This window comes from Galleria mellonella, unplaced genomic scaffold (genome assembly GCF_026898425.1).
Source record: "Galleria mellonella isolate WM207_F2 unplaced genomic scaffold, CSIRO_AGI_GalMel_v1 utg173, whole genome shotgun sequence".
In the NCBI taxonomy this organism is placed as follows: Eukaryota; Metazoa; Arthropoda; class Insecta; order Lepidoptera; family Pyralidae; genus Galleria; species Galleria mellonella.
The window spans coordinates 2,570,729-2,593,998 of NW_026442016.1; the positions used below are offsets into that span (position 1 = coordinate 2,570,729).

Consider the following 23,270-nt stretch of genomic DNA (forward strand, 5'->3'; position numbering starts at 1 on the left):
TAGGTTATTTTATTCGTTTTGTAGATTATTACGGTCTACCACAAAAATAATTTAACATACTATTTATTTAAATAACATTTAAAAAAAAGACTTTGTCTAAGTAATTGAACATGAATAATATTCAATTCATCAGTGTACGAGTAGTAATGGTGTCGATTCTGAGGTACTATTCCCTAAACTTTAATAGTTGTGCTATACTATTAGTTTTTTTTATACAACTTAGAATGGCAACCAAGCTGACGGCCCAGCTGATGGAAAGTGGTAACGGTCACCTATAGACGTGAGCAGTACCATGGACATAACAGTGTTTCGCCCATGATACCTCCCATGCGTTGCTATTCTTGAGGACTCAGATGTTATTCCTCTGTACCCTGTAAATTCACGCCATATCCCACCCTTCAAACCGAAACATAGCCATGCAAACAGAGGTACACAAGCAATCGACTTTTGTACAAAGTCTCCCTCTGGTAATTTAATTGCTAAATTAAAATGGAAATACAGTTTTAATTTGATAGTTTCGCATAAATATTATTGCATACATCAGCGAGAGTTAAATGTAAATTAGTTCTAATGCAATTTTACCTAAAATTTGTTCATATTAGTCCTTTCATATCAAATTTTAATTTTAAAGACTATAACATTATAATAAAATGTATTACTTTAAACATCTATTAATTTTAATGAGACAGACTTATTGATTAGTTATAAATATATGTTAAACACACTTTTGTAGGAAAAGTTCTAAACACGAATCTAACAACTGTCTATAACAAGTTTAACTTTTTTGTGGTAAGAGAGGTAGAGGCGAAGTAAAAATAAATAAGTATTAAAAATTATTCGGTGTTTGTTCGTGCGTGTTTGTAATGAGTACGTTCATGACGATTCAAAAATGCCCGTGGGAGCTTTGTACCACGATACGCAGATCCCGGAGGAATGTGGTCTCACAGGAAGCGGTGAACGACCGCCGAGTGCTACCCGCTCATTTCAATAAAGAATGTATATATATACATATGTGACTACCAAAGGTTTGTATCGTATCGAGAAATGTGTGTAAATGCTAATTGCATTTTGAGTGTAGCAACGTTTACACAATTAACAGAAAGCATAATTATGCTTCTGACTCACAAATTAATGTAAATTGAATTGAAAAATGAATTTTTAATGGTCGTATAGAAATTATAATTTTAAATGTGAGTTTTTTGCTATATGATAACAAAAATCAATCCAGCTGTCTCCAAGTCATATGTTTATCAACGAACAAAATTTTTAACTTTAATTTATATAGAAAATTGACAATTCAATGAACACACAATTTACTTTCTCGGAACAAGAAAGCAAGTAGATTTTATATCACGAAACCACTTACGCAAGGTTTATCTATGGGTGAATAAACAATTGTCTGCTGGGAGCAAATGGACGTGACTAAAATGAAGCCGATGATTTTTGAAGTACCTAAATTTTTTTTAAATATTTTGACAACTTGGGGCCGCCATTTTATGTCATTATTCCTTGTTCTTGTTGGGTTATTATCATGTAGCCTATAAGCTGACCTATAATGTAATGGTGTCGGTTCTGAAGCTCCATTTCCGTAAACATATTTTATAAGTTAATATTTCATTTTTAAATTTCGTGAAAATTACCTGTTTTATTGGCCATCATAAACTAAAATTATTATAATTTTGACTTCAATGTATTAAAGAAACTAGTTAATATTTTTTTTTAATGAATGATAATGGAATGGTTACCCCTCCTGCGCTTTTGTTATACACTGGCGGGGCACCAGTGAGGGATGATAAGTGAAAATGCAGCAGGTCAGTTAGCCCAACATTACGAATTCATCAATGAATCAATCATGATGTTTTCTAGGGCGAACCGCGAGGAGGTCGACTTGATAGGATATATTGCTATATATGATAGGGTTGCTCATTTTCATCACTAACAATCCCTTTTCCCCCAAACATGCACAGTTAAAACATATTAACTAGAATCCATCTCTATTTGAGATGTGTGCTTCTAAGTATAAGTTACTCTATATTGTGTATGCAATGGACAACAAAGAATATTAAACAAAGAAATACAATACTCTTCTTTTTTTAACAGTTAAGTAAAAAAGCGTGATCACAATGTTTCATTTATTGCACGTTCAGTTCCGTACTTGCATGAAGCGAATAGCGAATTGCTGTCGAAACATAGCGTAATTTCCTTGACATTTCCCTGCCTATGTCACGACTAAATAAACCACTTTGAGTCTAACAACTGCTATTACCTACCTCTTAAAATATAGTAATCATAATAATTATTATTCTATTATTTAGAATATGTATTGTAAGCATGAAATAAAAATTTAAAATGCAGATGTTACCTCAGCTTTTGGCTTAACCATATTTACTATTATTGTTTATTTATTTATTCTTTATTTCACAATATAAGTCCAAATGGCAAGTTTAATACCGTAATAATAATATTAATAATAATCATTCATTGAAATAATTTTTCTGTCAGAGAACGGTCTTATTCCAACAAATTTGGACCAACGCTTCAGATGGTTGGGATTCCGAGGCAGTTCTCTTCCAAGAAAGATATAGAAGGCGGTTCTCTTGGGTACTGCCTGCATAGTACGTCGGTTTCTTTTCTTGGGATCTTGAAACCTGACTGTGCTTCAGCCATGGATTAGTTTGGCATCTTCCCTCCTATATATAATAATAATATTATCTCATTTTTCATCTCATTTCTGTTTCTCCTATAGATCTTTTGATATCCAATGGTTTGGAAAAAGCGGCCAATCTCTATTTTTTTATTAATACAATAAAATATCATCTTTAACAGTAAACCAAATAAATGAAACAATAAGTAGATAACTACTCGAGATTAGATTTCGACACACCTTAAAATTATTATAGATAAAGAATGAAAAATTTCAAGCGAGTACCTACTAATATCATTTTAGCCGTTCACTGTTCATGGCAAAACATAGATATAGGTGCTGTACGCATTATTAAGTAAAATAAGGATATATTTAATAATTTATATGAGATTCAGAATGGCAAACAAGCTGATGGCTCATTTGGTAGAAAATGGTAACCGTCGCTCTTAGACATGAACGGCGCCATGGACATAATAAATTCCACGGGGATCCTATGCACATCACAGTATATTGTCATGTGTGTCCCTGATTACCTATATAACTAGGTATATTAATTAAAGAAGTATTGTGAGATAGTAAGTGACGTCTTATTTATTTGTACATAAGTACGATTTATTACTTTAAATCATAGATTCTCAAACTACGTTGGGTAAGAGTTTCCTTTTCAAATTACTTCAGATCCCCATACTCATATTATTTAAAAATCCTATTTCTAGTTCTTTACCAATGATACGAAATACTTACCAATTTAAAAACTTTGCAGTTAGTTAAGTGAGTAAATTACCATCATTTTCAACAAAAATTTAACAAAATAAATAGACAAAATTTAGTAAATATCAAGTGTAATTAATAATTAAATCAGATTTCGTATATGTCGCCCACAGAGAAAGCGATTTCGACTCTAAGGAGTCGATATTTATCGCTCTGGGAATCCCTGCTTCAGATCTTCAAATCGTTTCATCTAAAAAATTAGATGAAACTATTTGAAATGAACAAATTATAAAAATATAATAACGGGAAGGATATTGATGGGAATATTTAACTGTAAAATAATCAGAATTCATTGTCCTTACATTCAGTTTGACTAAGACAAACTTAGTCACCTAAAATTTTATAATTATTTCGTTTATCTTTTAAGGCAATCATCCAACAACACTTAAATATTATATTATCTTAATATTTCCGTCGTCAATGTAGGTTTCCATTCATTTTACGTTTAGTTGCATGTGCAAGTGTCTGTGAAGGCACAGGGTGCAGTGTACGCTTGTCCCGAGTGCCTTGACATAGTTCAAGTGTTGTTTACTCCATGTCCGCTCTACCTGCCGGCATCAGCTATCTTTTGAATGTCTATTTAAAGAATAAATATTACGTAAGTATAAAATAAATATAATACCAACTGGCATACAAAGGCACAGTAGGAGCCATAGGAATTATTATTTTTGATCATTAGACCACAGGAACAGATTCCAACCCACGTGTGTATCTCATCTGATACTGGAGTTTGTAAAATATAAGAAGATACAAAACTCAGCACGAGAGTTATACTAAAAATGGAAGCTGGCAGTTTGATAATCTTAAACTGATTATTATGTATGTGGTGCCTACCTACTAATCTACAAGTTACTTTAAGTATCGACTTATTTCTAATAAACATTTTTTAAAACCACTAATAAAGTCACTAGACAACCTGCATCTAGGTGTGAAAGCTCTAGACATGTCGCATATTAGACTGAAGTTTATTTATTATATACTTTTTGTTATCTCTGTACAGATAAACAATACTTCTACCAGGATGGTAACCAGAGCCTCGAACTAAATATTCGAATCGACCTGATGAAATATCATTAAAGTAATAATATTTCTAAGCGTTACCTCTACGAAATTATATTTTGTCTAATATTATACAGCACCTACATGACATCGTTATATTTATATCTTATGATAAGTATAATAGGAAATAAAATTTTGTCTTTTGCCAGACAATACGAACTTTCCATTTGAATCCGTCGCCGTTCCCATGATCTTTGAATCAGATAGAATCAGTAAACAAATAAGAGAAAAACATGATAATGACGGTGCATATAGAATAGTCGCTCTTCATTATGCGGTTTTAGTAAAAAGCGTGTGATTTAACATTATAAATATGACTATTCACAACGTAAAAAATGTATATTGTGTATTACGTAAAAATACAATGGGTTCTTTAATTACTTCACATATGTAAGTTATTCAAAAACAAAGCTACAATAACTACCTACTTAGATACATGGGTTGTGTTACATTATACTAGCTCTCGGCAAGCACTTCAAGCATTCTGCAGTAGACGTATAATGTGTGTTTTAAACAAATGTCAAAATTCAAGTCGAGAATTTCTCTAGAGAGGACATGCGCAATGGAGGTCCGATCAATGCACCCCGGGAGTGCGCGCGCCATTCACCCCGGCCTTGCCGTCTATCTACGCAGTTTGCGACGAAAAAACATAGCATCTGAAAAACCTCGGTCGCTCTTCGGACTGCCCTTGAGTGGCAAAAAATTTATCAATTGTAATTTTCGCCCGTTAAGACACAGACACAAGTAGTGAGTAAAGTGTGCATCGAAGACGAGGCTCGTCATTATTCACCTTGTTAAGATCACCCACGCTGCAAAGTCTGCAACTCTGCATCAGTCTCGCTAGTCTGTTTGTAGTCGCGTGACTCACCGGATTATCCAGAAAATTTGAATCGTAAAATTCATTGCGGTAGTGTTGTTAACAATCGTGACGACATTGTGAGACGTTACAGTACTTGTGAATGTTCGAATGCCGGTTGTCCGGTCGTTGGTGCAATTGATGAGCGGGCCCAAGAGCCTCGCTGAGGAGTGAGGGCCGCACCAGCTGCAACAGCATGGACGACTGCACAAGCATCTTCTATGACGACGACACTGAACCTCAGTGCGATATGGTACGTTTGCTCATCAACTAACCTTGACCAAGCTATAAGTGTAATTAGTCTTGCATGTTTATTTTATAGACAATGATTACAAATAAGGGCCTGCGCTATTGTCATATATTTTGTATATTATATAACTATAAAATAAAGGTCGTGGGTGCACAAAATGGAGGTTCTGTATCGGTATGTCAAACTCGATCTAGATAATAAGCAGGAAGGTAGATTTTTTAACACTGTTCTAGATTGGTTTGTCTAGAATTTTCATTGTCTAAGTCTACATGTTGTGTTTTCTTTTATACTCGTATACATAAGCACTAAAGAATGAAACGAAATGGTTCTATTTAGGCATTTATATTTTTTATTGCGTTAATAAAAAGCGAAGCGTTCATATTATATATATATATATATATATATATATATATATATATATATATATATATATATATATATATATATATATATATATATATATATATATATATATATATATATATATGCGTATATATACTCAATAGCCACATATTTTTTAACTCATGAATATCGTATGTTACATCATGTTAACCTTCTTTTATTGTATTTCTATATTATATTATTCCACTTTATTTGAAATATTCATGAATTTATGCTATTATTTATGTAATGTAGGGCCGTCAGCTTGTTTGCATTCTAAGTTGTATAAAAAAAATCTGTTAAATAAATAATAATGAGACTATTTAATCACAGTGATAGCTCTTGTTCCGAATGAGTTTTTAGTCTTATTATCGAGCAGGTCAACTCAGAAATCGCAATTGCCTTGTGTCTGTAGATGTGTAGATTGTTCTTGATCGAGAACTAGACAATTGAAATGATTGTATTGTACCTATAATAGTGGTGGTAGATTTAAGAAATATTAAATGTGTTAAAAGGACACAGATATATCTATTTCACAGATCATTGCGATCATACATGCACACTTGCACTTAGCTGTATATTTTTTTTGTTTGTTTTGTTTTTGTTATGGTTTATAATTAATACTTAGTCTTTTTATTTATACTACTGTACGGGTTGCATAATTTTATGAATAAATTTTTTCTTTCTTTCTTTTCTATATATGTGATAAAATAGGGATAACAAATAAATTTGAATCAAAATAGAAAGTTCACAATAATAATACCTATATATTACACGAAACTAGCTTATAATAATTTTTTATATCTACACTCCTAAACTATTATTCTAATTGTGTGGTCCATGTGTGGCATAGAATAGGCCACCATATCCTTTCCCGTGGGTGTTGTAAGAGTCGATTAAGGGAGGACGAGGGATGAGCAGCAGCGTCCCACTTAAATCATCTCTAAAAGCCTAACTGCGATTGCCAACCCGCCTGCCAAGCGTGGCAACTACTGATAAAACTCCTCTTATGGGGAAGGCTTCAGCAATGGACAGTTATCGGCTAAATAATAATACTCTTAAACTAATAATTGAAATTGTACATCATATAATTCGGATTAAAAATCTTATTTGTTTTAACAATTATTATATCAGTGGTGATGAATTATTTAATTATTAGATTCACAATCTATGTTCAAGGCGAAATTGCGAAATATGATTAAAGTTCTTACAAAACATTTTAATGTCATTACTATTCAGATGACGTTTGGAATAATAGCATAATTAATTTATAAAATTTTAATCATTACAATAAGCAAGTTGTAATTAATTTGATTTCAATTAACTTAATAAAAAAAGCATATTTAAATTACCGTTTTTATACGTAGAACAATTATATACATTTCACATAATTTCAGATCAATTTAAATCTTAACTCAATATTATAAGATTCTGCTTGACATTGGCATATTTAAAATTATTTTCCATATATACTCTCAGATATATCTTTGCAAAACCTTGCTTGCATCCTAGGATAGACACCAGACGACTCTGGGATTGGCACAGTTCTCCCACCCACTTCTAACTATACCTATGTGGATTACACTTTAAAATTTGTGTCAATAATTAGTCTGAATAGGCAATAATCAATTTTCAGTTCTCAATTTTCAAATTGATGCTTTGAAAATAATTTGTACTGGCTTCATTTTTCGAAGGTCAAATAAAGCTATGACCTAAAAACTCTTGACAAGAAAGAGGTTCATCCATACGTGAGCAGTAGTAGTAATAGTACTCGTAAATTACATTTAATATTACCGTAAACTACTTATCAGCAATGCGTGCCTCGTTGTATTTCAATTTAAAAGGTAATTTCATACACAGCAAATATTACTTACTTCTTAGAAGCGGTAACATATAACAATGATATCAATATCTAACATTTATGATATCTATGATAAAGTTCCGTGGCCATCTGGTTCCAGCTTAGAATAGGCCACCCCTTCCTTTCCCGTGGGTTTCGTAAGAGGCGACTAAGGGGACTGAATGGTCGAGGGATGGACAGCAGCGTCTCTCGTAAAATATTATCAAAGCCCAACTGTGGTTGCCAACCCGCCTGCCAAGAGTGGCGACTACTGGCAAAACCCACAAGAGAAGGCCTGTAGTAGCAGACAATTAACGACTGATGCAAAGATAAATTTTATGTTTATAGGCGAAGATTGCCAATACGACTTTTCGTCAGCCAACAGTCAGTTTGTTTATAAAAATATAATTATATTATATAATCGAAATTGTAGCCCACGTTCAGTTCGTACACCTATCATCACTATCACTTTCCAACATGTTCATAAATCACCAACATGATACATTACCATTATCTTAGATGTTAGATCATGAACACGTAGATAGAGTATATCTCGACAAACGTTTCGGTAAAAACAGCTTAACTTTATATTCTCGAGTAATAGAACTTCTCTTAAAAATTTAATTTTGTAATTTATAACATTTTTAGTAAGTAAACAAGAATTTATCATCATTGTTTATTTAAAATCATTCTTAAAATTATACGATTATATCAGAATACAGTTACTGTATTAGTGAATGTGTGTTTGATCATCATCATCATCATATCAGTCATGAACTCCACCTCTGAACATAGGTCTCCGTCTTTGGTATTTTGTCAATAGTTGCCATGCTTGGCAGGCGGGTTGGCAATCGCAGTTAGGCTGTTGATTGTGATGTGTGTAACAGGGACGCAGCTTCCTGTCTCTCACCCATTAAATCCCCTTAATAGTCTTTTACATGTGTATGAATAGGGATACTAAAATACAGCTTCTACATAGAAAAAAAAAATTGCTGCTGAACATTAAAAAGCTGGCTGTGTTTTGCTACGTTTTTTTAACACTGAACGCTCCATCTAAGTGTAATACGATCCACACAACGTTAAAATTGATCTCATTCGTATGATCTAGTGAAAGTACAATTGTAAGTTGAAGAATTAATCTTCATCAAGTCAGGTCACTCACGACCGCACCTAAGGCTCTACATTGTAAACTCAGAACAATACCACTTTTGTTCAAGTAATCTCAGGGTTACACGCTAACGTACCATTGACACAAAACGACTGAAGCGATTTCATTGGACTGTATAATTATTTGTGAACACTATAATGCGTAGATACTCAATTATTTAACATTTACTTCTAAAGGCTGATTCTATGCTATTATATTATTATCTACTGTATTAATTATCTTGCACTGGAGTTGAATATAAATTAATTAAGTACATCTATTAAAGGAAGGCCAATGTTGTGGTTTTTCATATGCTATGTCTCATATGGAAGACTAAGAATGATTATGATTATTACGTCAATATTGTATATATTATATATACATATATATGTTTTTATCATCTAATTGAATTATATAACTATAACTACTAACTTTTTGCCCGCTAATTTGTACGCGTTATTTTAGAAGTAAGAAAAATAGTAAAATAGATTACTTGTCGATAGTATATCGTAATAAAAAATACATCAGATTTTAATTAAGATCTTCAGGAACACAACTATGAAAATCGCATCTAAATTGGACTAGTAGTTTTTGCGTGATGTTAGAACAAACATACTAACTAACTGACTGATAGACGAAATTTCTAAAGATTTATTAATTTGGCATCTATTGGTATTATTATTAACAATTTTTCTTAAATATCTCTCATTTATAGAAATTGGCAAATTACAATTTTATTATATTAGTAATATTATTATAATCTGAGTTTTAATTTTTAGTGAGTGCGACCTCTATAAAATTTTAGTGGAGCCTTAAACAGTGCTTCTAACTGTCACTTCCCAGAAAAGCTGATGTCTCCAAACAAATTTAGAAAAAATAATTTTATAAAGTACTGTCTGGTGTCATGGAATTTTCTAAAGACTCGAAACTAAAAAAGTACATTGAAATTAAATAGAAATTTCACTTGCTAAAAATAACCCATCTAAATATGTGATATAACATTTTTTAACTATTGTTGAAATAAAGTATTCTATTTTTAACACATAATTCAGATTATATTAATTATATTCGAGTATTTGTTAAGAAATGTTATGTGAAAGGAATATATTACTTATTTTAGACTTTTACGTTTCGTGTTTACTCAATATATTACTTATTATGATACATTTACATCATATTTTAATTGTAAAGTATTTGCGGTATAAATATACAGCAAATTATTATTATATGAATACATAATATATATGAATACAGACTATTTATATACCTTGTATAGCATATAGATGATATTTATAAATTTAAAAATAGAATTAAGTTTTTTTTTCTTTTATTTAAATTGTTATTAGCTACATTCATTTATTCACGCTGATTTACAAAACCACTGAGCCCATTTTGAGAAATTTTTAACCGAACCGCTAGAAGTAATATATTATTTATTTAATATTTATACACAATAAAAATCTATACAAGTGACGAGTTTAATGCCATAGAGAACAGCTAACCATTACTTTGGCATAGCCTATAAATAATGTTTAATCAGAATTGTTTTTATTGAACTATATGAATACATAAACGGTAACTTATATTAATCTATCTATAATCTTTTTATAAAAAATATTTTATAATACTACTATTTGGTTGTGTAGTTTATGATATAAGTGAATTTAGTTCCGCAAAAACAAAAAAGCTCGCTTGGAATGTTTTAGTATCGGCTAAATCAGTGTGACTCATATCCGTATGGTTCTTTTTTAGTGATTTGAAGCCGGAGCAGGTCAGTTGATTATAAAATACCTTAAAAATTCCATATAGAGCTATATTAAATGTATTTTAGTTTTCTTTTATTTTTACGATTACATTATATTTTGACGACTTCGTGGATGTTGCGTTTACACGCAGCTTCTCGTTTCAATGGTCGCGGTTTTGATATTCACATAATATAGACACTTTTTATTCATAAGTAAGTCTGTTTAATACTTAGTGTAATCCTTATTAATATTATAAATATGAAAATGTGTTCGTTTGTTACCTTACAGCACTTTAACGGCTTAACCATTCACTATGAAATTAAGTATACACGTACTGTATGGGCTAGAGAAGATTATAAGCTACTTTTTATCCTGGATATTAAACATATACTGGTCACGCGAATGAAGTCGCGGGTAAAAGCTAGTATGTATATTAAAAAAAATCATTTAAATATACTCTCTAATTATCCTAATACTCTCTCTAGTACTGATTGTACAAACGCTGCTTAGTTTAAGACTAGATGACCCTGTGTGTTATTGCCCAGTGGTGTAAATAGTATTTATTATAATTTATTTTTGGAATACATTTTCCAACTAAGTATTTGAATTCATAATTTTTCTTGTTATATATAACTAGGTAATAATGTAATCCAATGCATAACAAAATGTACAAACCTACTGGTAGACACAAGGAATTACATATAATGCGTCGGTGAGTTTGTGCGCAGTTTGCAGCAATGAAGATAAATAAATCACATCCAATTTGTTTCGGTCTCTGTACTGGGAATTATGGCGAACGAGTAATAATTTTAAATCAAAGAATTTAATGCACCAATGGCCACCAAAAAAGTTGTTGATTACTTATGAAGCCTATTGTTACAATAATGTTCAATAATACTATCAAATATAATATGAGATATTTATATATATAAGACGATGTCTTGTTTGATAATTTGATGATGTTTAAGAAAAAATTATATAAATTGTTTTAATAACCAATAGATGCCAAATAATCTTTAGATTTTTTCAGTCTGTCTGCATGTATGTTTCTTCAGCATTACGTACAAACTACTGTACTAAATTGGATGCGGTTTTATAGTTGTGTTTCTGAAGTTTCAACTAAAAATTTGATGTAAGTTTATCTTGATACGCCATCTAAAATTTGTTTGTTTCATTAGTTTTCCTTTCGTAATCCACGCGTACGAAATAGTCTTAAATAAATTATACTAATATAACTGTAAATTGGGATGAATAGAACAGAAAAACATACAACGCGTACGCCGACCCCAAATACATACAGGAATAGGGCAAGAAGATAATGACTTAGAGAATTGGAGATAAAAAGTAGAATGCATTCTTCGTTAACATTATAAAATGTTTATCACGGTCGTATAAGTAATGTGAATTGGGATATTCATATATTTTATTTAAATTTATTGAATAACGTAGCTTGTGTGACATTCTCCAATGAGATTATAATTGGTATATGCTGAAATTTAACAATATATTACATTATATATATATATACCTACATGATCTAATTCAATAAAAAGCAAAGTCGACTTGTGGAATTCCACTTAACCTGCTCCCTTAGATTTTGTTTATCCGGCTGAGCACCTGCCCCCAGGTAGTGACTTGCAAATTTTTAATTGCCTAAAAGACTGTGAACCCAATTTGGCCGCTGCAGGTAGAATTTGGTGAAATGAGTTGTTATATCTCGGGAGGTCTGCGATTACACTCCACATGTCTCACCTCTTATCCTGTTCTTTTTGTCCTTCATTTTGCACGAAGGAGGACCTGAATAAGGCAACCAACTGTATTATGGAAGTTGCTAAGTTCTGATCCAAATATATTTAGGTTCCCTATTGACTCGAATAAAGAAGAAGTACCTACCCACTATCCGTATATGAAATTCCAGTGTTTACCATATATTATATACTTGAACAAAATAATATTCTCTTATTCCACTATACCAATAGTGGTGTTCTAAGACAAGTGACATAGAACAGGTCGTTCCCACCGATCATGCTTTTATTATAGCATATTGATAGACAGTTACAATAGATAATGATAAAAACGGGTCTCTATCGTGAAGCCACAGCTACTTGTACTGGTTTTGATTCTTTATCTTTATCATCGTCATTTAAATATTGCATTATTTAAGTAGTTTTTCTGTTAACTATACTCTACTAGATATTTATTAGTTTATCTATAATTATCTTAGGAACTCATATTATAAATGGTGCATACTACACACAATTTTTGGGATGGAAAAAAATAGAAGCTATTTATTATCTCAGTCAATATATGTATAGGTACTAATCATGCAAACGAAGTCGCGGATTAAAACTAGTCTTTTATAAATGCAAGACTGACTTATTTTGGTGTTAGTTATGTGACCAAATAACACGAAAAACGCGATTTCTGTTACTAATATTTCGATTTTGATATAATCATCAAAATCGATTAAGAATTGGCAAATATATCTTGTTATATACCTTTATAAAAAATATGGTGTACTTGTGAACTTCCTCTTTTTTTTAAGATAGTTGAGAACATCGACCTATCATAGCTTTAATTATTTCTTTCCCACAAAATGTACAACGCGTTGTTTGTGGTCTTTTGTGTTTAATGGTTTATATAAATTAGTGGTATAAATTCAATAAAATTTGTTATCCAAGTCATTTTTTATTTCATCTATGCGGGTGCTGATATTTCACTGTTTTCTATAATTAAGCAGCTGTTATGAATGGCTGTTTTGGTTCGAATGGTGAAATATTGTAGTGAAATTATAGGGTACTAAGGCATAATAGTATTCCCTTCACTAGTATATGTTTATGTCTATTGTTATCCTTTGTTACCTTTTACTATCAGTTATGAACTATCATGATCTTTAGATACTGTTTATGTCTCTATAGTACGCTTTACATTCTCAATTCGCTAGATTGTAATTACATATTGTATAAAAATTAAAATTAATTTATCGTGGGAAAAAATGTAATCACATGGTTCAGATTTCTGACGATAAAATCGTTTCCAGGAACAAATCCACGTTCGAAACCTGTTAACAGCATCAATTTATTACAGCTAGGGCTTACCGTTACGCAGGGCTCGCCCTATATGAGGTCACTTGCTCTACGAGATGAGAGCGCGTTATGTTGTAATGACGTTGAAATGTTGCATGGTTGCAGTAAATGGTGCTTCGCTGTGTGCTCGATACATTTCAAATAGACCAATATTACAGTTTCGTGTTGAAAAGTTAATAAGTAAAAAGTTTTCTATGAAGTCCTGTAAGGGTATTGTCAAAATAATGTACATTGGAGTTGATGTTGAAACACCATTCTCTATTTTTATCTCTTCCATTTCAATGTTATGTAACAGCGAAATTTAAATAATTATTTTGTATGTAACTGTTGACACTCGAAGATTGATCACAATTATTACTACCAGAAAATCCACAACCTTCCAAAGCCATCCATCTCCGAATCCGAAAAAATCGCAATTTTGGCTCGTGTAGAGATGAAACACGTGTTGTAAAACGCGCATGAACAAAAGGCAGTCGTTTGATATATATATTTAGCAATTTTTTAATGATGTCAGGAAATACATAAAAAAGACATACAGACAAGATTTCTAAAAATTATTGTTTTTCCATCAATTGGTTTTATTAAGTTATATTAATTTTTCTTAACTATCTCCCATCTAAATATAGTCTATTACGATTTTATCATATTAGTAAAGTTAAAGACGTTATTGTAGTACCTATCTTTTATATAGTAGTAGTTATTCTTTAATATAGTACTTTAGAAGGAGGAAATAATAAGATATAACTGGTTGCTCATAATCATAACGGTCATGTGGGAAGGAGCTAGTTGTGGTGGATGCGGCCGCGGTCCGAGTTTGTGGTCAAGAGTGAATTGTATACTTGCATATCAATCTCTAATGTTTATTATCGATCATAATAACTACTTAGTAGATAGTTCTGTTTAAATCAAAGATATTTACATATATATATACATTATTATAGTTTAGGGATATTATTATTTCAGCCATTAACTGTCCACTGCTGAACATAAGCCTTCCCCAAAAGGGAAGTTTTGCCAGTAGTTGCTATACTAGGCAGGTAGGTTGGCAACCGCAGTTAGGCTTTCAGAGATGTTTTAAGAGGGACTCTGCTGCTTAGCTTTAGGATATACCTACCCCAAAACACTAGAGATTTCATTTTGTTTATTTATTGAATACAAAAAATATATAAAAATATATAAAAAAATATAAAATATTGATGACGTCAGTGGCGTAGTGGTATAAACCATTATCTCACCTTCCGATGGTTGCTGATTCGATCCCCGAACCACACGAAAGTGAGCATGTTTGTTTGTTGGCTTGGATATTTTCTTTACATTATCTGTAAGAAATAGCATCTATATAGTTATATGAGCTGTCTATTACCTATAGTGGGTAAGTTTGCTAGTTTAGAAATAAATGACACTGTATAAAATAAAATAAAATGTGACGTTAGCCTGATATACAAATTCACAAAAGACTGTGAAATCATCAAAAACAGCCTTCAACACTTTATAAAGTTAAATTACTTAAGAAATAGTAGTTGCCACGTTTGGCAGGCGGGTTGGCAATCGCAGTTGGGCTTAAGAGATGTTTTAAGAGGGACGCTGCTACCCATCCCTCGCCTTAATCGACACCCACGGGAAAGAAAAGGGTGGCTTATTCTATTCCGGGACCACTTATGTAGTGTACAATTACATACACAAGTATTTTATTCTGAAAACAGCTATTTCTCTCCATAGAAAGTGTTCTGAGAACTCAGTTTTATTTTTAATACACTTAGCAAGCTTCAACTTCGCTGTGATAAAATTGTATAATTTTCACATCCATGCATAAGTTATTATTAAGAATAATTATTACAAGTAATCTAATATTAATGGATAAACATTCCATATTAATGAGCGTTTAGCGTGTGAGTTGGTAACGGATATATAAACTCACAAATATGATATAAGATTTAGATTATTCTCAAGCGACCCGGTCCGGCTTCAATTAAGGTGCAATTTGCTTTTACAACACAACAGTTTTCACACTTTTTGCTGAGCAAGATCTTAAATTATCTATATTATCACACTAATAAAGACAGATCGTTGCTCGTATGCAGAATTTTCAAGCTGCTCAGTGAGCTATAAAGATGGTTATGCTCGGAGTTTCTTTACGTGATAGAATCCGAAATGAGGATATCCGCAGAAGAACCGACATAACCCTAAGGATAAGCAAGCTGAAGTGACAATAGAAGAACTCGAAGAACCGTCAACCAATGGGAAAGAAAAATTATTGAGTGGCAACACCCCACTAGATGGAGTGAAGACCTCAAATGCATTACAGGGAGTTAGTGGATGCAGATAGTTCAGGACTGTTCCTTATGGTAGTCTACAGGAAAGACCTGTGTTCAATAGTGGAAAGTAAACGTCTGATACGATAATGATGAAGCACATTTCAGTGGCATCGGAAGACAATTATAATTTATTGGAAAATTTTAAATAAAAACTGTCATACCTAGAAGCATTTTATTATTATTATTATTTATTTCTAATTTTAATGTTGTTTTTGGAAATTATTTTATTAATTTTTGAATACATAATGTTCGACCGGATAATAAATTTAGGCGACATTACCCGAACACCATATAGTTGCCAGATATCTGTTTCAATTCTAGATTATAGCTATATATTTCTAAAATGATCTAAAAAACTGTAATTCTCACATTAGATATGTACCTATAAGCTATGTAATAGTACGAGTAATTTAATCACAAATAGTTTACTCTTATCTCCAAAACTTTCCCCATTCTATACGATTGTGGATCGTGATCTTATTTTGTGCTCGATGACAGCGAAAGGGCTGACAAATTGAATGATCTCAATCTATAGCGACGCGCAAATCGAATTTTGTACGAAGAAAAGCCATTGTACGCAGGTCGTTCTATAACAGAGCCAATCTATTGACGTCGATTATGAAGTGTAAACTTTTACTACGCATTGTATTAACCGATAAACTACTTACTATAGTGGTTTCTGAAGCTTATCTCAAAGGAATGTAATAAATATACCTATTTAAGTGCATAAACTTTTGTACCTGATTCAAACTCGCGGAAGACATTGTCGCTGGAAAAATTTAAGAATTTTATGAGGTAATTCGAAATGCAATATAAAATTTATAAAGAAAGCAAGCTTTACAAGAATTTATCGTTCCGTGTACAATTTGCATGTTTATTACCGCAAAGTCTTATTATGCAAATGTTGCGAAATATTCTTTTTAAAATGCAACTGAAGGTCATTTTAGCTACTTATAATAATTTATATTTGATACTTTCATATATTTACATTAATAAATATATGAAAGTATCATGCTTTCTATAAACTAGTATGAAACTATTCTCGTGTAGTTTCTTAAATTGGCAAAGACAACTTATCGATTTAAAGAATTGTCAATCCTCTCTTAATTACTTTGTCCGTTGTAGATTTTATTGATTATTTAAGAAATTATTTTTGAAATAAGTTTATTAATTTCTAAATCTTAGTTTGAAATCAAATTACAATTGGTCAAAAACAATATAACTTATCGTTTGAGCTGTGACTTTTTGATCGAACTTTATTATATCAATTACAATAATAATAATAATAATTTATAATATATAATTCCGACTATATTTATAATATTGTCAGAAGAAAAGTTCAAAAGTGAAAACTATTTTGGAATCTCAGGGGTACCTACTGTATTTAATGTTGTTATTTATATTATTTTAATTTGTTTTAATTGTTTGTAATGGAAAACTTCAAAAGCTCAAGTTATTTTAAAAATTCTTTTACCAAAATGCTATATTATTAACTAAGAATATAGGCTATCATATTATTATTGAAAAATTCAATTTAACCGTGCAAAGCCGGGACGGATCTCTAGTCAGTAATAAAATTAATATGAAATGAGACTAACACAGGAGTAATTTTTTTCAATTATTAAAAGAATCATTAAAAAGTATTCAGAATCGGCGACTATATAACACATTATAAAAAATACAGTTGAATTATGAACCTCCTGTGTCTTGGAATATAAACAAAGTATAAACCTGTCTAGTCGCCCACACATACATAAAGGATGTAGTATGTATCAATGAACGGTGAACAACCGCTTATTTATTGACACAGATCATTTTTTTATATCTTTTCAAATGATTTTCCTAATATTATAAACATTATAAGGAACTACCAGTAGTCCAACGACTTTGGTATGTCCCGAACCATTATATGATAATTCGGGACGCATTGCTCTGATTTAGACGAATGTGTGTGTCGACTGATAGGAAAGAGTTATTTTGATTGTGATATTATTACAGATACAACGTGGGACCTTACTAGTGTAACTCATTACCATTGAATCATTGTAATCTAACAGTTGCTTCGATGTTTTATTCATGAAGCATACAAGAGATCCCATCAAATCATGCCAGACATGGGATGTTTAAAAATATTGACAGGCATTTTAAAATTCTATGAATAACAATTGCTTACTTAGAATTTTGTGCGATCATGGGAAAGGACATAATAATATTATTCAGTATATTATTATTATTTAGTATTTTTTTTATTCAACTTAGAATGGCAAACAAGCTGACGGCCCACCTGATGGAAAGTGGTAACTTTTGCCTATAGACATGAGTAGTATCATGGGCATAACAGAGTATACTGTTTCGCCCATGATACTCCTCATGCGTTGCCCTTCCTGAGGACTAAGGTGTTATTCCTCTAAAAAGTATTCGATTACAATAAACGTAGTGGTCTCACAGAATAGATACTTATAATTTGGTCACTTGCAAATAATTATAAAGTACTTAAGTACTTTTTCACATTTACTAATAATACCAATTGTTATTTACATAGATTATTTAATCAGTTGTTAATTATATAGATCATATGGAAATAAAAGAAAGTAGTTAAACAAAAGTATCATCTAATATCAAGTTTAGGTATGTTTGTTTGCCAAGATTATTAAATATTTTATACTAGCTTTTATCCACGACTTCGTCCGTGTAAGTGGGATATGTTTACTGACCAGAATAAAAACAGCCTATGTTGTTAGTCATTCCATATTGTACAAAAGTCGATTGCTTTGGTACCTCTGTCAAATTCGTGTTTCAACCGTGAAGCAGTTGTGTTTACATGGCTGTGTTTCGGTTTGAAGGGTGGGATATGGCGTGAATTTATTGGGTACAGAGGAATAACACCTGAGTCCTCAGGAATGGCAACGCATGGGAGGTATCATGGGCGAGACAGTATACTCTGTTATATCCATGGTACTGCTCATGTCTATAGGCGACGGTTACCACTTTCTATCAGGTGGACCGTCAGCTTATTTGCCATTCTAAGTTGTATAAAAAAAAATTTCATAGTGATTGGTTAAGTCGTTAAGGTATATAAGGTAACAAACAAACAAACTTACTTTCACATTCATAATATTAGTAACGATTAGATTTTATAATCTGCGATTTTGCTCGCATGAATTAGGTTATAAAGTATCCTATATGTTAATTCAGATTATGATCTATTTGTGCAGAAAATTTCGTTCAAATCCCTACACTTGTGATTAACTAATATGCAAATAAATTTACTAACCTTCAGACATATAATACCAACTGTATCCCACGACTTTTAAATGTGTTAAAGTAGTCTATATGTTAATCTAAGAAACAGTAATTTGAAAATTAGATAATTATTTTTACTATTTACCAGGTTCAGGATCAAATACTTTTATTCATATCGTTTAGGTAACTTGTTTGTCCAAATACAAAATCTATTATAATAGAAACAATGTCGGTTGTCAACATGTATGCACCTAGAAGGTCGGAAGCGTACCTCAGACACCATATAGGTATGTCGTGATGCCGTCACTCGAGATACCATTGTTTCGTGACGCGTCCGCCTCAAGTCCCGTAGAGCCTTTTGTTCGCATACATCAAACAATTTACATTAATCTATGAGTACTATGACAGTCAAAGTATTACATGAGAAATTCTTATTAGATACCGACATATTGTTTGCCATAAACATTTCAAAATATAACAATGGTACAGCTTTTGTAAGTTTCACACATCGCTCTATTCAAAATAATTTACAATTATAATTACTCATATATATAGCGTTTACACACGTATTTATCATTCCAGGTTGTATAACTAGTTTGAAACTCGACAAGAGCCTTTATTCATGAGCAGTCTGCAACGTAAATAATAGTGATGATATGGCATGTTAGTAAAAGACTGCAACTCGCGAAAATAAATTTTTTGGTTTCGTTTTTCATGATGGAAAAATTTTTTCGAGCATGTATAGGTCTCTTAGCGTATTTATTCAGCTTCAAAAATCGCTTTGGATGGCTCAATTAAATAAATCTTTGAATGCAAAAGCATCCTTTTCCATTCAAATATCTCTAGAACTACTGGTCGCACAGATGAGTTTCTTTATCTGCATAAATAATTATATTATAAATATATTATTTGTTTGTTATTATTTTGAATTACAGTCTATTGTATATTGTTCTCCATTGGAAAAAATAGTTTTTGTCCCTTAAACTCACCCTAATCCATTCAAAAATCAATAATTTCAACACTCAATTTTTTGTTTTTTAAAAATTCATTATCAAAAAAAACTAAAAAATTCAAGAAAATTTTTAAGAAAAAACAGTAGTTCTGTTAAGGATGCTTTTTTTTATATTGGTGGCAAACAAGCATACTGCACATTTGGTGGTAAACGGTTACTGTAGCTTATTTTATTGGGCAATTTTTCGAGGAGTGTATATTGTTCTCCATTTAGTGCCTAACACTAGTATTAACACTCAACCTGTTAATTTTTTTTATATGTAACATTTTTAAATTTAATGTCAGAGGATGAATATGTCAAATTACAACAAACTAAATAATATCTAAAAGAACTTATAAAAATAATCTCATAAGTCTATTTAATCTAAGAACATTTTTAGCTGAATTTGTCTATTAGTATGCCATAAGATTTGAATCCTTTATAATCGAACTGGACAATTCAAAAGTTCATATTACGCTAGCGACATTAGTTTAAATGCCTAATATTATTAAACATAAAATACCCTTTATTGGCTTACTGAGTCCAGTACTTTCAGTAACAAAGTGCCAATATATTTGTAATAGTCACGCGAGTAATCAACATGCGACATTGAAACAACCTTTCAGCGTAGAAAGTAAATCAAGTTTTCACCTTTTCAAGGGTAATATTCTCATTTCTAAAACTAACAAACCTTGACATTGAATTGAAAGTAAATAACCAAGATTAGGTAGTAGTATACGAAAGCTTGTTTATATGGATACATATTGTATTATTTGACAATTCTATCGTATCGTATATACATACACTATTTTTGTTAATATTTCTTATTATAATATAATATTTTATTTTTTTATTAATTTTTATAAATTAATAGCTATATAGAAATCTTCATGAACTAAAATCTAGACGCTGAAAGATTTAAATATTATTATTATAACATTTACATTAAGTTCGTTAAATTCCCACTATGCATGCATATAGACATTCATAATATTATTTACGAAATAGATGTTTCACAAATTTTATTTAGTTCGTCGATGTAGTAGAGTAACAATAATGTCAGTACTATTTCTTATTTTCTGGAACTTAATATCATACGAGGCGACTGTGGGAACAAAGCACATCATGCCAATACACTCGAAAGAAATTTCTATACTATATCACCTATGAAACCTGATAATGCGAGTATTACACTAATATCCTCTTTTTAAAGGGAGGGACCTATGTCCATCAGTGTGACGATGATAGGTTATTATGATGACAAATTTGTAAAAAGTAAAAAGAATAAAATCATTAAATGAAAGTGTAATAATTCTTTTTGCGTGTTCACTTATATTTCATAATGTCTACATGGAATGCATGTCCGAATTAGTTATCTTGATTTTGGAAAGCGAAGATATGGTGGGTGCTATTGCGAAGCAGAAGTTGTCTGTTGTTACAGTTCTACTTACAGAAACTAATTATTTCCGACTTATTGCATTGTTAATTAAATAAACCAATTATAACTCTACAATGGTTTATTGAAATATAGGTGTAGATATATCTGAAGCCAATTCTGTCAGAAGTCAATATTTAATTTACGTTTGATTGATGTTTAATTGAACGCATGATTTATTTTATTTAAAAGGGCATTAGAGCGTATTGATCGGTATTAATTCTATTTATAAATGTATACTAGTAGTATATATTTATATACTTTCTCCTTTACTTATAAAAATACTTTCCATTTGTGTAGGGATTTACATAGAAAATGTAACATAAATAAAATATGAATATAAGAGATACGATAAAATGAAAGAGGTTTTAGTTTCTTTAGGAGTTCCAAGGATTATTCTCTACATATAAAGACCTTTTTTTTAAATAAGACTTAATAATAGGATGAAGTTCTTAGTTGAACTAAGTTATTTTAAGCGTCTGTGATAATTCTTTTTGATCCAAAGATTACTTTGGTGTTAATATATTGTCAAAATTGGAATCATTTTTATATAGTAAAATATGTAAATGAATATAGAGTTAGAGTTTGAAGAATATTCTTGAATAGTGTTAGGGAGTATGACGGATTTCTCGGTTTTATGATGAATAATTTATACTTATAATAAATCTGTAGAGATGTCAATTCTGTACATGAAACATATTTCCAAAATAACTATCAGGGGATAATTAGTGATCGATACTGATACCAAAAATGCAATCAGTAAATTTTTTGTCTGTCTGTCTGTATATTCGTTATAGAAACAAAAACTACTCGACGAATTTTAACCTTGGTACAATTATTCTTCATACTCCTGGGCAGGTTATAGTATACTTTTCATCACGCTACGATCAATAGGAGCAGAGCAGTGAAGGGAAATGATGGGAAAACGATAGAAGTTACTTTATTTTTAAGATACCGGCGCGTGTGCAGCCTTAATGGTCACTTTTTAAAATGTAAAAATGTCCACCCGTGAGACGCCAGGACGGGCTGCTAGAAAATAAATAATTATCTTGTAATAATAAATTGCTTCCGTATATTTTAATAGAAAATTATGCAATGAAAAAACAAAAGAAGAACTGATAAAATAAAAATAATATATGGCTATCAAAGAAGGTTTGCAATCTATATATATTCTTTATTGTCCCTTATAAGTCCCTTTTTTTTTCAGGGTCACTCTGAATCTAAGGGTGCAAAGAAAAGAGACAAGAGTGTCGGTAACGGGAATAGCAAGCCAAGCCGCGGGGTAGCAACTTCTTTCGGCTTCAGGCGACGCCCGGCCAGCACCTCGCGCGCTGACGACAACGCCAGAAGGAAGCAAAAACCGCACGATAAAAATGGAAATGGCGGTAAGTTAACTTATAGGTTTATTATTGTTACCTTTATGGTATTGTTATATACCTTTATTGTTAATGTTTCCATATAAATTTATGGATTTAACTGCATAAACCTGAACAGATTGTATACCATC

At 31.3% G+C, this 23,270-nt stretch overlaps 1 protein-coding gene across 10 annotated transcripts in view; it reads left to right on the forward strand.

Moving 5' to 3' along the window:
- LOC113515641 (uncharacterized) overlaps positions 1 to 23,270 on the forward strand; it is a 97,671-nt gene that overhangs the window by 18,733 nt on the left and 55,668 nt on the right. For 8 of the 10 annotated variants that reach the window (XR_008252652.1, XM_052893219.1, XM_052893221.1 and 5 more), the window contains one exon: positions 22,971 to 23,148. Coding sequence is in view for 9 of the 10 variants with exons in the window: in XM_052893219.1 (XP_052749179.1) it covers positions 22,971 to 23,148 (178 nt within the window). In the remaining variant the exon portion in view is untranslated. Of the gene's footprint in view, positions 1 to 3,935; positions 4,014 to 5,103; positions 5,584 to 22,970; positions 23,149 to 23,270 lie in introns of those variants that run through there. The other 2 variants (XM_052893224.1, XM_052893225.1) reach the window with 2 other exon arrangements.